Source organism: Gopherus flavomarginatus, chromosome 9 (assembly GCF_025201925.1).
Source record: "Gopherus flavomarginatus isolate rGopFla2 chromosome 9, rGopFla2.mat.asm, whole genome shotgun sequence".
NCBI classification, from domain to species: Eukaryota; Metazoa; Chordata; order Testudines; family Testudinidae; genus Gopherus; species Gopherus flavomarginatus.
In genome coordinates this window covers 13,033,041-13,046,115 of record NC_066625.1, presented here as the reverse complement: position 1 = coordinate 13,046,115, position 13,075 = coordinate 13,033,041, and the positions used below count along the sequence as shown (strand labels likewise).

At 40.8% G+C, this 13,075-nt stretch overlaps 1 protein-coding gene across 5 annotated transcripts in view; it reads right to left on the bottom strand.

Moving 5' to 3' along the window:
- C9H7orf50 (chromosome 9 C7orf50 homolog) overlaps positions 1–10,597 on the bottom strand; it is a 202,070-nt gene extending 191,473 nt beyond the window's left edge. For 2 of the 5 annotated variants that reach the window (XM_050966368.1, XM_050966369.1), the window contains exons 1-2: positions 10,461–10,597; positions 7,255–7,384 (exon numbers count right to left, since the gene is read on the bottom strand). In XM_050966368.1, coding sequence (XP_050822325.1) covers positions 7,255–7,384; positions 10,461–10,540 — 210 coding nt within the window. In that variant the 5' untranslated portion in view covers positions 10,541–10,597. Of the gene's footprint in view, positions 1–7,254; positions 7,385–8,872; positions 9,096–9,405; positions 9,571–10,460 lie in introns of those variants that run through there. The other 3 variants (XM_050966371.1, XM_050966370.1, XM_050966372.1) reach the window with 3 other exon arrangements.
- Positions 10,598–13,075: the final 2,478 nt, after the last annotated feature.

The following is a 13,075-nucleotide window of genomic DNA, read 5'->3' as shown; positions in this document are numbered from 1 at the left end:
AGACTAAATTTGGAGCAGAATGAATATGACTTTTTATAGGAGCTTAGTTTAAATTTTGAGTCTTGAGTAATGGCTGATTACTTCCTGCAAAATTTCCCTTGCTTCTAATGAACCTTATAAATCTTCACAGAATGTTGGAGAAACATTGTCTTTGCCATCATTAAACTCTAAAGATGAATATATCCTTTGGATACAGCCTCTCTTACTGGACTTCAAGATCCATCAGTGACAACAGAGTCAAATCTTTGTAGTTCCATACCTGCACAATGTAAGTGCCATAGTGTTGTTTTTTGAAGCTGTTCTTGCAGCGGTATGCTAAGCCAGCTAAGAATTAAAGTTGAGGGCAGGCAGGGAATCCATAAACATAAGCAACACTTGGATAACTGAAAACAAGCACTTCAAATGCCTCTCACAGAAACATGGCTGGAATAAGAAACAGTACTGTAGGAAGACCGTCAAGGCCAACAGAAGCTACAAAATGCTTAACAGTATCAAAATCAAATTATACATTGAAGATAAAGAGATAAGAAAACCAGACCTGAAAAATTACAAACACTCAAGGAGATATCTGTAATAATAAATATCTGCTAGCTCTAACCATCTGAGCTCAAAACATGGTTCCTTTCTCTTCCTCTAAGCAAGCCAGAGATATTTTTCACAAAGTACTAGAAAAGTCAAAAATCATTCTCCAAAACTTTATTTTCTTACATTGCAATGAATGCTCTTACCTGAAAACCATTAGGGCCCACGTAATCTCCCTGACAAACCTCTGCAGCTTTCAAACTAAGGAATGAAGAGTAACTTAATTTCATACGCAAGGGGGTATGGCTGATTTCTCTTTCCAAGTGTCTTCATAACAATTACATAGATTTGGTGTGAGGCTAAGTCACATTTCATAGTAAACAACTATACATTTTTATGTTAAAAGTGGTAGAGTCATCCCTACAGAAACTGACAAAAGACCACTGAGACAATCTGGGAAATCTATCTATGTACAGCTTACAAATTCTAGTTTGGTTTGATGAACTCTTTATATCTTTATGTCTTATGACTGTCTTTACTACATATTGCTGTCTGCACCTCGGGCTAAGGAGCAGGGGAAAGGCACCCACAAGTCTGTCTTCGAAAGAGACTGTTTTTAAGGGTTTTAACTAATGCATAGACCTGGTCCAGGCAGAACAACAGGATGGCTGAAGGCTAGGGAAAGCCAGTATTTTTTCAAGTTCTCTGCAAGAGCCTGCTTTTGGAGAGTGGAAAATCCCCAAACAGCAGAACAAATAAATCAGGTGTTAGCAAAGCCCTTTAAGAACACAAAGGCAGAGATTGGAGAGGAGACTCAGACACATGAAGCTTAGCAGAAGAGGAACAGAGAGGTGAGTCTTATCTGTGAAACCAGCCAAGGGAGAAGAAAACTGGAGACACAAGAGAGAAAGTTTCTCATCTGACTCATAGAGTCTATGTGCAGGAAGGGGGAATCCTAGATTCTTCAGAGGGCTCTGACCTAAGCCCAGAGAACACTCTAGAATCATGATGAAATGCCGGCAGGGAAATTCTTGTCTGGATCTATATATACTTTATGCAATCTAAAGTTAAGAGAAACTGTGTTTAGAAAACTCACAAAGCCCATGTGTCCATTTGCTTCACTATCATCGGACCACGAAGAGGTGAACGGTAAACCCAGAGCGCCCACAAGAATGGAGCGCTGGGAAAGGGTGTGCATAAACTATCAAGCAGCTGGGGTGGGCGGTGGGGTGGGGGGTGTTCTACACTTGTCCCAGGAGAGTCGGACAGCCAGCTTGAGAGACTCCCTTTCTGGGAAGGGGTAACAGACATAGAGCTTGTACCCAGGAAGTATGCTGGAGAGGCCAAGGGGAAAGACTGTGCTGCAGCCTACTCGGTCCAAGGAAATCTTAGGAGTACACTGGTCTAGTGATTTGGGACCAGCCGCCTTGTGAGTGTCCAACCAAGGGAGTAACTTGCGTCGTCCCAAGGGAGTGTCTTTTTCACACCCCGGAGCAACCTAAATTAGATCAACTTATAAATATAAAGATAGTGAAGACCTGCCCACAGAGAAAGAGACACAAAGGAGCCAAAGGAAACTGCAGCAGTATGTAGAGGTAACTGGGCTGAATGTAATTTACAAAAATCTACAAGCAAAGATTAAGGTTTAATTAAGAGGAAGTAGGTGTAGAAGCCTTTATTGTTTTCACCCTTTGCTCTACATACCATGTATCCTTGGGTGAATAAATAATGTTTTGTTTTGAAGAAGCTGGTTTTGAGTCACTTTAATTAGTCATTGTCGCAGGCTCCTGAAGGAACAGTGGCTCACTGCTGCCAAACCCAGTTGGGCCCTGTCATGTTTATGACAATTGGGAAATGGGAGCTGCAACCCAGAGAGAGACTGACTAGGAGTGGTACGAACACATGGTTGCACCCAGAGAGGTGTGAGGGTAGTGAAAGCTGTCCCCAAACGTGTTCACTGGCGCTCAGCTAAAAGGAGTCTAAAAGCACAACTCTCCCTGTAACTGACAACCTTAAAGAGGCCTGATTTTTAAAAAGTGTTGAGCACACCTCTCTTGAAATCGGGCATGCAGAAATTGAGGCACCCAAAATCAACAGTCACTTTTGAAAATCCTGTGCACTGTTTGTGTATGTATATAAAAAGAGAAGCACATTCGTGATAAGTGATTTGTGAGTGATCTGGTATACTGTAGACACACGAAGTAACTGCTACAGAATACACAAATGCTTGCTATAGAAATCTAGGCATTTTCGATAATCATTAGCCATCCGGCTTCTCTGTTTGCCTGGCCCATTCTTGTGAACAAGCAGAGAAAAGGACACACATGATGCAACATGCAATGCTCATGTCATAAAAGAATGAACTTAAAGCTGGCATATTAAACAATACTGAAATCCTTATGTCAGCAGTCTGAAATTTCTCTATCAGAGAATTTTAAAAAGCTAATTTTGGGAAAATGGTGCTTTTAAATTACGACTGTCAACCTGGAAAGTACAACTTAGAATCTATTTGCCCCATGTCTATTATTTCTATGTTATGTGGCTTGAGGATGACAATTTCAAAGTAAAAACAGTTTTAAAATATGATCATATTGATAAAGTACAAAAAAAGAAACAACTGACATGTAAAGTTCACATTTGGGTAAATTAAAAACAATAGTAAAGTGTGTTGCATTTACTGCTAAATATTTTAATACAGTGATTCTCAAACTTTTGTACTGGTGATCCCTTTCACATAACAAGCCTCTGAGTGTGACCTCCCCCCCTTATAAATTAAAAATACCTTTTTATATATTTAACACCATTATAAATGCTGGAGGCAAAGCGGGTTTGGGATGGAGGCTGACATTTAGCGACCCCCCACATAATAATGTCACAACCCCCTGAGAGGTCCCAACCCCTAGTTTGAGAACCCCTGTTATAATAAAATGGTAACATTATGATAAACTATTAGTAAAAACACAGGACTGAACAAAGACTAAAAACATATACAATATGCTCCGTAACTCCACTACAGAAATGCAAAGTCATTTAGCACTATAGTTCTAAGAACATTCATGAATGTAATGTAAAAGGAGAAAACAAGTAGGTGAAAATCAATAAAACACCAAGATTACTCTGAAAAGTAAACTTGTTCCAAAGAAGAACGCTTTAGCCTTATGCTAGTAAGTATTTTTGGAACGAATGTCATGAAAGAATGATCAATGCAATACTAAATCCAGCCGCTGAAGACACACTTTAACTTGCCCTCCTGCAGCTCTACACGGAAATCAATTAGAGATTTACATTTTCCACTTTGCAGCTTGAAAATGCTCTGCTGGAATAGCTAAAAGTAAATCATGGGTAAATAGTGACTTAATGAACCAGTGAAACCTCTCCAGTGCCAAAAGTAGTGTATTATGCATCTGTTAGCTTTAAAAGACTAAAGTATCTTTTGGCTTTTTTTCCATCTCCATACAAGGTTCTTTATAAGAAGCTAATAAGCAACTGTACCCTGTCAGAAACCTTCTGCTTCAAGAATTCAAAAAGTTACAATTACACTTTGAATCAAAGCTACTACATTAAAAGATAGTCACACTTCATTATACTTTTTTCAATACTCTTTTGGAATTCTTGGTGATCCCCCCCCACCCTTACATTTAGCAAGGTGTCATCTCTTTATTTTAAAGCAATACTAGATTTAAATTCAAATATAAAGATATCAAACTATCTGTCTACGTATGACAATCCTGCATGCTGACACTAAATAATTTAGCAGGTCTTTCCCCATTGTCTGTTTCTATTGCTCAAATACTATACGGATTTCAGAAAAAAATACTACACTTTTTTTTTTCAGAAGCCCTAACCTAAACAAAGTAAACCTCCAAGAACAAAACAGAGCACAAATATAAAAGAAAAAACACTGTAAAAGTGAGATTCCAGGGAAACACCAAGAAAAGAAAAATTCTAAGTTGTGGGAAAAAAATCATTGACAGCACAGTTTTAAATATAACATAACAGTCATAGAAGATTTGATAACATTTGGCTGGGGTTCACTATCTTGTTTTTTAAAAAGCTGGAAGGTTTAATATCTTTTAACAACTTGTATTTCAGGGTGTCAAAAAATGAGTTCACAGATTCACACATTCAGACCAGACAATACCAATATAGTTAGTTGCTTTACCTCATACTTCCTACTAAACTTTGCATATCCTCTGACAATGTTTGCTGAACAAAGGTATTACTTTAGAATAACCATCATAACTAAATTGGGTATTCCCCAAAAATAGGTCCAGTAAATAACTGACAAAAATATGCTTCAAAAATGGTTAATGAAAAGTGTTAAAATGTATCTCACATTTGTTACTTTCAACAGTAATTTCAAACAGTAAAAATGTGGCTTGCTAAGTTATGCCTTCTTGGTATCAACAGTTACAGTTTATAATGCTGATGCCAAAAAATAGCTTAGCATAAGCCTTATATGGTGCTCCATAAAACTAACACTGCATACATATCTAAGCCACCCACTAACTCCTGTAATTCTCATGACTGTTATGCTTGTGATATTCTCAGATAGCACTTAAGGATACTGTTCTTTAATAAATATTTCCCTCCTTCCATCATGCAACGGCCTATACAATGAGCAGAAACTAACTTTTGTATCTCAACAGTTGATCAGATAAGACATCTAACAGTCCAGAATGACTCAGCAGTCTTAAGGTTTATAAAGCGATACTCAGACTGATGATTGTGAGCCACAAGTGGCTCTACAACATGTCTCCTGCGGCTCTTTTTGCAGCACATAATATTAAATCACACAGTGTTTGAATTATTAACCAAGCAGGACGCTTTTACTATGTTACTAACCAGTTGTAGTTGATAAAATAATACTTGGTCAGTCATTTCACTGTGAGAATTAATTGAGATACACATATTATAAAAATAGTAAATGAAACAATGAATTCAGACTATCACAGCTCTTGGGGTAATGTTGATCGCTAATTTGGCTCCTGAAACACTGACGCCTGAGTTTCACTGGTTTATAAGGTCTGTCTGGGGAGAAGGGTTTGTTTTACATGATGCTAACTGCGCAGAACGCTAGATAGTTAAAATTCTGTTTAATTGCCGTTAGCATTCTCACTCCAAATCACATACAATTAATTTTTTGTTTGAAGTGTTATTTCCACCCAGCTCAAGTTACTTTCCTGTTCATTTTACGGGGTGCTTGAAGGAGGTTAAGGATCCTGCTAGATCCCTAAAGTACTTTTGGGACAGGTAGTGTGAAGAGAAGAGGAGGACAGTCTCTTCGTAATCAAATATCAAGTTTAATTGGAACTATGACTCCCCCTTCCTATACCTATACATTCTACACTCCCTAATTTTGCTTTCAAGAGATTCCTGTAGAAGGAAGCAGATGTCTCACTAAGTCTCCTTGGAGGCAGATCAGCTAACTTGAAATCTAGACTGCAAGGCCTTCGCAGCTTTTCTGAACCTTATAGGCGCAATACCATAACCTCTATGCTGCAGTAGCTGTATTGAGACTTTTTGGAGGCATTTACTCACACATGAAGAAACGCTCTCAAAATACTTGCCCCATTTGCTAACTGAGCCTAAATAAAATCTAACCAAAGAGCAACATCCACGAGTTTTACTGTAAATGATGACAAGAAGGGGAGTCAGATCAATGCTACTTAAAACCCTGAACTTTAAGCACATGCATAAATGTTTGCAGGATCAAGATTTAAGACTTCAAGAGCTCCTGAGGAAAGAAAGAATTTTTTTCCTGTTCTCTCATCTACAGTACTAATATACCTGACATCAGTTTGGTGAAGTTTTTTAATTGATCTCTGGATCATTTGATTGGCAGGACATGAATGATTTTACATAGTCTTTGAAGATCTATATTTGAATATTTCATTCACACAAGGTATCCAACTGCAGAGACAACAAGCACTAACTGATAAGTGTAAGAACTTGAACTTTGATGCCTGCCTCTTAAAGTGCTACCAAAGCTATTAGATTTTAAATACATGACATTTGAAGTATTGCTTCTCCTCATAATAGCTGAATAGGAATGTCATGTTCATATATCATTCCTGTGAGAACAATTCTGCACTCTGCTTTTGCAAAAAACAATTACATGCAGTCGTGCGATAAAGAAAAAAAGTTTCCAGCAGGTGGGGGTTACTTTTTATTGGAATCTGTTGTTATGCTGTTAAATTTAGTTCCTGTAAAATTAATTTGTAAGTGCTCTATATGTGAAGAGGCTGATGACACCTTCTGGTCAGTCAGAAAGTACAAGTTTCCATGATTGCAGTGAGCACACAAACATTTTTAATGCAACACGATTTTCAAAACAAATCTTTCAAATTTTTCCAAATATGGTATCTGGGTGCTCAGGATTATGTGTAGTCTTAGGCTATCCTTATCTTCTCATCTGATGTTATTCCAGAGAAATCACAGCCACTTGGTTCCCATTTCACCTTTAGATCCTACCTGAGATCTTTCATATTAACACCCTACACAGACAGCAATCATATACTTAGGCCACTGTTACATTCTTCAAAAACAGACATGCCTGGAGAGCAGCTGCCATGGATCCATTCATATTTTAACTTTGTTTCACCCTGGATGCATCATGGACTCAATCTAATAATGCATTCAGATCTGGTATTGTACCTCTCTATTTCTGTAGTGTTGGGATTACCAACATACCAGCAAACTAAACAAACAGATTCATTCTTGGGCACTTACCTCCAGGGTTTTTTTCTTTTTCTTTGGTTCAGTGTCATGGACTGGTTGTTCCTTTTCTGCCACATGACGTTTTGATTTTTTCCTCCTTTTTTCTTCCTTCATTTCTGTGTTTCTCTTGTTTTTTTCTATTCTGAAAATAGTTGATAGACACAAAGATAATGTTTCAGCTACAATTCAGTATGAGCTAATTAATGTACAATGCTGGAAAACAACACTGGAGTGGAGTTAATCAAATTTTTTACCCCACATCCATTTGTGAAGGAGGTTTTGTCACAATGAATTGCATCAAAATGGCCGTAAATTGTGGAAGTCAAATCCCAGAAGAAAGGAGAATAAATATAGAATTTTATCCATTTTTAAAACACCTGCTCCCCAGCCAACTTAGCATCAGTTGGGAGTATTATTTACCACATTTGGAATTGTTTGGTCAAACTTCATATTAGGAAAAGTGTTGAATGTGCAGCTTAATTGACTCCAATTAGGACTGGGTATTTTGAAAAGTACTAAAATATTATAATTAATAAACAACAACAAATGGGTATGTACAAACAAGTGGTAGGCCTAATTAATAAACTGGAGAACTCAGCTGTGTTATGTAAAGAATTGCAAATATTTCAATTTTGGATGATGTGTCAGGGGAAAAATGCATTTAAATAGAGAATTACATTGTATGTATTTTGCATTTAATTTCAGACAGCCTGGAGATGGGGAAGAGATTCCAAGATAGCCATGGATCTGATGCCAGACAGACACTGGTCTGGTCCTCATGGATTGCTCTAACTTACATTTGGCTACAACCATATCTATGATGCATGCCTTGCAGCTGACAGTGACTAAAACCTATAGACATTTCAGCCACACCATCAGCCTGAAACATTCAAGGGGCAGTGAAGGAAGATACAGTTGCTGGATACCTCCAGACCACTTAGGCAATACCCTGCCTGTCTGACTGAATTTCCAGTAAAAGGCTCTACCAGTTCTGCACCAATTTCCATATAGAATAGCATTTCAAAAAGTTACTAATCTGCAAAGAAAGATTTATTGTGTGATTAAGTAGGTATGTTTGAAAAACAAGGAAACATCAAAATATTTTTTCGGGGAAAACTAAAATATTTACTGTAACTGGTTTCAGTTTAATCTAGTAGCAACTGTAACTTTAATATAGTGACACACCCATTTTACTTTATGGTCAGCGGCATGACATGAATAGAGAATATCCAGCCACCCTCAGATGGTCAGTTACTACAATAATTACTAGTGATTTTAATTATACCATGTTTATCAGTCATTTGTTTGTGACGAAGGCTGCTCTGTATCCTATGAAGTGCCCATATGGTGAGCAGGCACTAGAAACGGTGTGGGGGAAAAGGAAGTTTACAGTTTTATGGTATTTAATCACAGATTGAGCAGCAAAATCTATTAGCAACACCAACAAAGACCTTAAACGGTTACTCGCTGGGTTACTTTCGGGATACTAGTAAGAGCAGTTGTCACTATAACACAACACACTGGTACTGAGTGTTCGTCAATTACAATACTTCAGAGTTTTTTCTACTGACACCTCTAGTCTCATTCTCTCTACATCTGTGTTGCACGCCAGTACACCGGCACCGCTCACCTCCCAGTCCACTGAGCATCCTAACCAGGGCCCGATGTGTAATCAGCCTATGCAACCACGAGGAGACGGAATAATTGGCTCTTCCAAAATACCACGCAATGCCCTGGAATCTGGATGCTACTGGAGCAGAGCTCCCTCCCCTCCTGCTCGGTTAGGAGCTGGGCATTACTGCCGCAGCCCACCCCCCAGATTCAAGGCGGAGAGAGCCTCCTGCGGAGCTGCAGGACTACCCAGCGCGAGGAGGCCACTGCCTGCTGCATGGTCACCCGAAACACAGGAGCGCCGGGTGGGGAAGGGCCCAGTATTGCTCGCCCTGAGCATCCCTACCCCGTGCCCCTCCCCCCGGCCCCAGCGGAAGGGATCTCCTCCGCGCGGCTCTGCCCCCCACCAGGCCCTCCGGGGAGCCCCCCCCACTGCCCCCTCAGGCTGCGGGCAGCCGAGCCGAGCCGGCTTCCCCCCAGCGACCGCTCCCCGGGGCCTCGGGCGCGGGGCTCTGCCTCACCCCGGGGCTAGGGGCGCCTACTAAGACTAACCCAGTCTCCTCGCCACGCACCTGTCACACCCGCCTCAGCACATTTAACCGAGCCCCGGGCTTGGCGCTGCAGACCGCCCCCTCTCTCTCATTGGCTCCCGAAGGCAAGCGAGGGAGCCTCGTTGGATTTCGCTTTGTCAATCACGGGAGCGGCCAATAGAAAGCCATATTTGTCTTAAACCCGCCTCTATCCCCGGACGTGCGCGCATGTGCACTCCGAGAGGGCGGGCCCGCATGCGGGGGTGGGGGGAGGGGCTCACTGTGTTGACGTCATCGCTTTGCGCTAAGTCTGGACGGCCGCGCTCTCAGTTTCCGGAGTGGGCGGAGCCCCAGGGCGGGGCCCCAGGAATTTGGCTCCTCCCAGCCGTTGGGGCCAGCCACGTGTCTGTCTTTTCCCTGCTCTCCCCTTGCTCCTCTCGTTCCCCACTCCGCGTCTCCCAGACCACGTGCCACAGAGCTGTGCTGGAGTGGGCGCTGCTGCCTCAGGGCGCGGGCTGTCCTGTGGCCCCGGTGACACGTGCCTCTGGCCTAGGCTGCTATTCTTTAGCCTGGAGCTCCTGTTGGGAAATGGGTGGGAGATGCAGTCTGAAGAGTGGCTGGTTTCAGCGCTTCTCTCAGGAGGATGTTTGGTCGTGACACAAGGTGTCCCGATATTTCGCACTCCTCTTTTTTTTTTTTTGCTCCGCTGGTGGGACTCACCCTCCCCACCCCCAATGTGTCCCAATATTTTCTTCTTTCCCATTTGGTCTGCCTAAGGAGTTGGTACCAAGAAAGAGCAAGTGGCCCTTCTAGGACTGAAGACCAGCTCTGTATAGTGCATAAGCTTGTCTATCCCACCAATAGAAGTTCGTCCAGTAAAAGATTACCTCACCCACCTTGTCTAGACATATTTATGTGTGTACCCAATCCTTCTTGCTGCAATGTCCCAATCTTAATTAGCCTCCAGTTCTGCCCTGCTTGTGTGTGAAGAGAGGAGAGAGCTCACAGAGTCTATATTTTGTATAGTCTAAAATTTGCTGCCATCTGGTAAATGATAAAAAGTAATGTAGTATATACGTTTCCGTGAACCTTAGGGAGAGTTGCCCCTGGGAAGCTCGAAGCTTATGATCCACATGTGGACACAGATGTATTTTCATCCATGAAACACAGCCCTGCCACAGACTCCCTCACAACCAGTGAACATGGAACTGTGAAATTACCTGTTAAATAAATGCATCAACTCATTTTTAATATGTAGGTTGTAATATTTGATATTTGAAACCTTTACAGTGTTGGTAAATTGGCCACACAGGAAACAGAAATAGATGCTGTGACCTGAGTGAACAAGTATATACCTCTTAGGATACTAGTACAAAAACTTGTTTACAAACTTTTGCTTTCCATAGATATTCTCTACTATTTATTTATTCACCTATATTTTCTATATCCACAATCATTCCTCTCAGGAATCTCATTTGCTAGAATAATATAAAACAATACCAAAAGGAGTATGCTTTTGTTTTCACATTTGAATAAGTGGTCAAGGAACACTTTTTGCCATGGTATAGTATATATACTAAATAGAAAAATACAAGATGAGCCCTACAGAGATTATATGATTATAATATGGTTGAAATACACAAGGGTGTCATATTCTAGAGTTTCAGGGGGTAGCCATGTTGTATCAGTAAAAACCAGCAAGAAGTCCTTGTGGCACCTTAGAGACTAACAAATTTATCTGGCCATAAGCTTTAGTGAGCTATAACCCACTTCATTAGATGTATGGAGTGGAAAATACAGTAAGCAGGTATGAATATACAGCACATGAAAAGATGGGAGTGATTGGGTCACTACAAAAAGTAATTTCCCCTCTCTTGATATTCACCCCTTCTTGTCAGCTGTTGGGAATAAGCCACATTCACCCTAATTGAATTGGCCTCATTAGCACTGACCACGCCCCCCCCCCCCCCCGCTCCCTCCCACCTCAACTTGGGAAGGCAACTCCCATCTTTTCATGTGCTGTATAATTTATACCTGCTTACTGTATTTTCCACTCCATACATCTAATGAAGTGGGTTATAGCTCACAAAAGCTTATGCCCAGATAAATTTGTTAGTCTCTAAGGTGCCGCAAGGACTCCTCGTTGGTTTTTATATTCTAGAGTTGTGATTTGAGTAACAACAACAAATATTTCATTGTGGGTCCTGTTGTGACATCCTGTGGTGAAATGTGGTATTACAGACAATGAAATATCTGCCAAGTAGATAGCGTTGCTTGGATCCAACATAGAATCAGTTTCACCACCTATGAAACTGGCTTCTGTGGAGAAGTTTCCCAGGAAAATGATGAGGAGGAGGGGGTGGAGGATTTTAAATGTATATGGTACCTTTCATCCTGAATGATTAAAGATACTTTGTAAACAAACTGATTATGGAGGCATGGGAGCAACTCCCTAATTAGCAGAATTTCTGTTTAAAGCCAACTTTAAAAATGCTCTAAAATCCATTGGCAGCGGGCCTTGAAAATGGTACCACTTGAAGGCACAGGGCCTGTTATGGTGCAGCTCTGAAGGTCATTTGGTCAAAGGGGTCCCAAGGTAGAGTTTTCCCTCAAAGAGGAATTGACCACCACATCCATCCTATCAAAAGCTACCCTTTTCTCTTCATCCACCACATTCTAACTCAGGCCTGGGGAATAGATTGCTAGTTTTTAGGTATCAGATTGGACAAAAGGCTGAAAGAGGACTAAGGTGCTATCATCGCCCTGACCAACTCCTCAGAACAGGGATCAAAAGGAAGCAGAGTGCACATTGGTTAAAACCAGGAAATGCAGTGGTAAGGTGACAATACCTTAATTGCAAAATTTTATTCTTGTAACGCCTACATTCTTATAAGGGACCGTAACTCCACTTTTCCTATGCATTCTGAGAATTAAACTCATAGTCTAGAGGGATACCATAAGTACAGGAGATTGATGAGCACCTACACTGTTAGCTTCCCTAGTAATAGAAGTTATTTGTGTGAACACAACAAATACAGGCATCTCTTCATGCTTCACTGCTGCCTCTGCAGCAAAAGACAACTTTTAAAATAGATAAACCATTATTCCTGGTATTGGTTCAGAAGTTTGTGCTGTGAGCCTCCTCTTTCACAAGCTAAGCAAGATTGAATATGAACTCATTGTAGCTAGTTGTAATTCAGGAGATGGGAATCTGCCTCTATTAGTTCTAAACCAATGCTCCAGCATAATAGTAGAGGGTCATAGGCTGTTAGTGGAGATGGCATTGTTCCAATGAGACATGAAATTGAGGTCCTGACTGCCTGGCATCAAATTTAGATGAGTGGCCTGCTTAGAGTCCAGTTCAGATAGTTACAGCTCATCTGAAAGGCTTTTCAAATCCTAAGCTAAACTGCTATATATTGTTGAAAGTTGGTAAATAGCTACTTAAGGACTTTAGTTTATTTGAAAATGTGGCATAATTTGTTTATAAGCACTGAAAAGTAGCTATGGGGTAGAGCACTGCATATGCTACAGAAAAAAAAAGGGGAGGATACAAATGCAGCTCTTCCCATCACACTAAGCAAACGAATCAACTTCTCAGCCCTCTTATGAGCAGTTATGTTTCCTCTTATACAAAGAAAGATTGAGCTTTGTAGCTCATCCTGAAGATGATTCAGATTTCTAAGTACAGG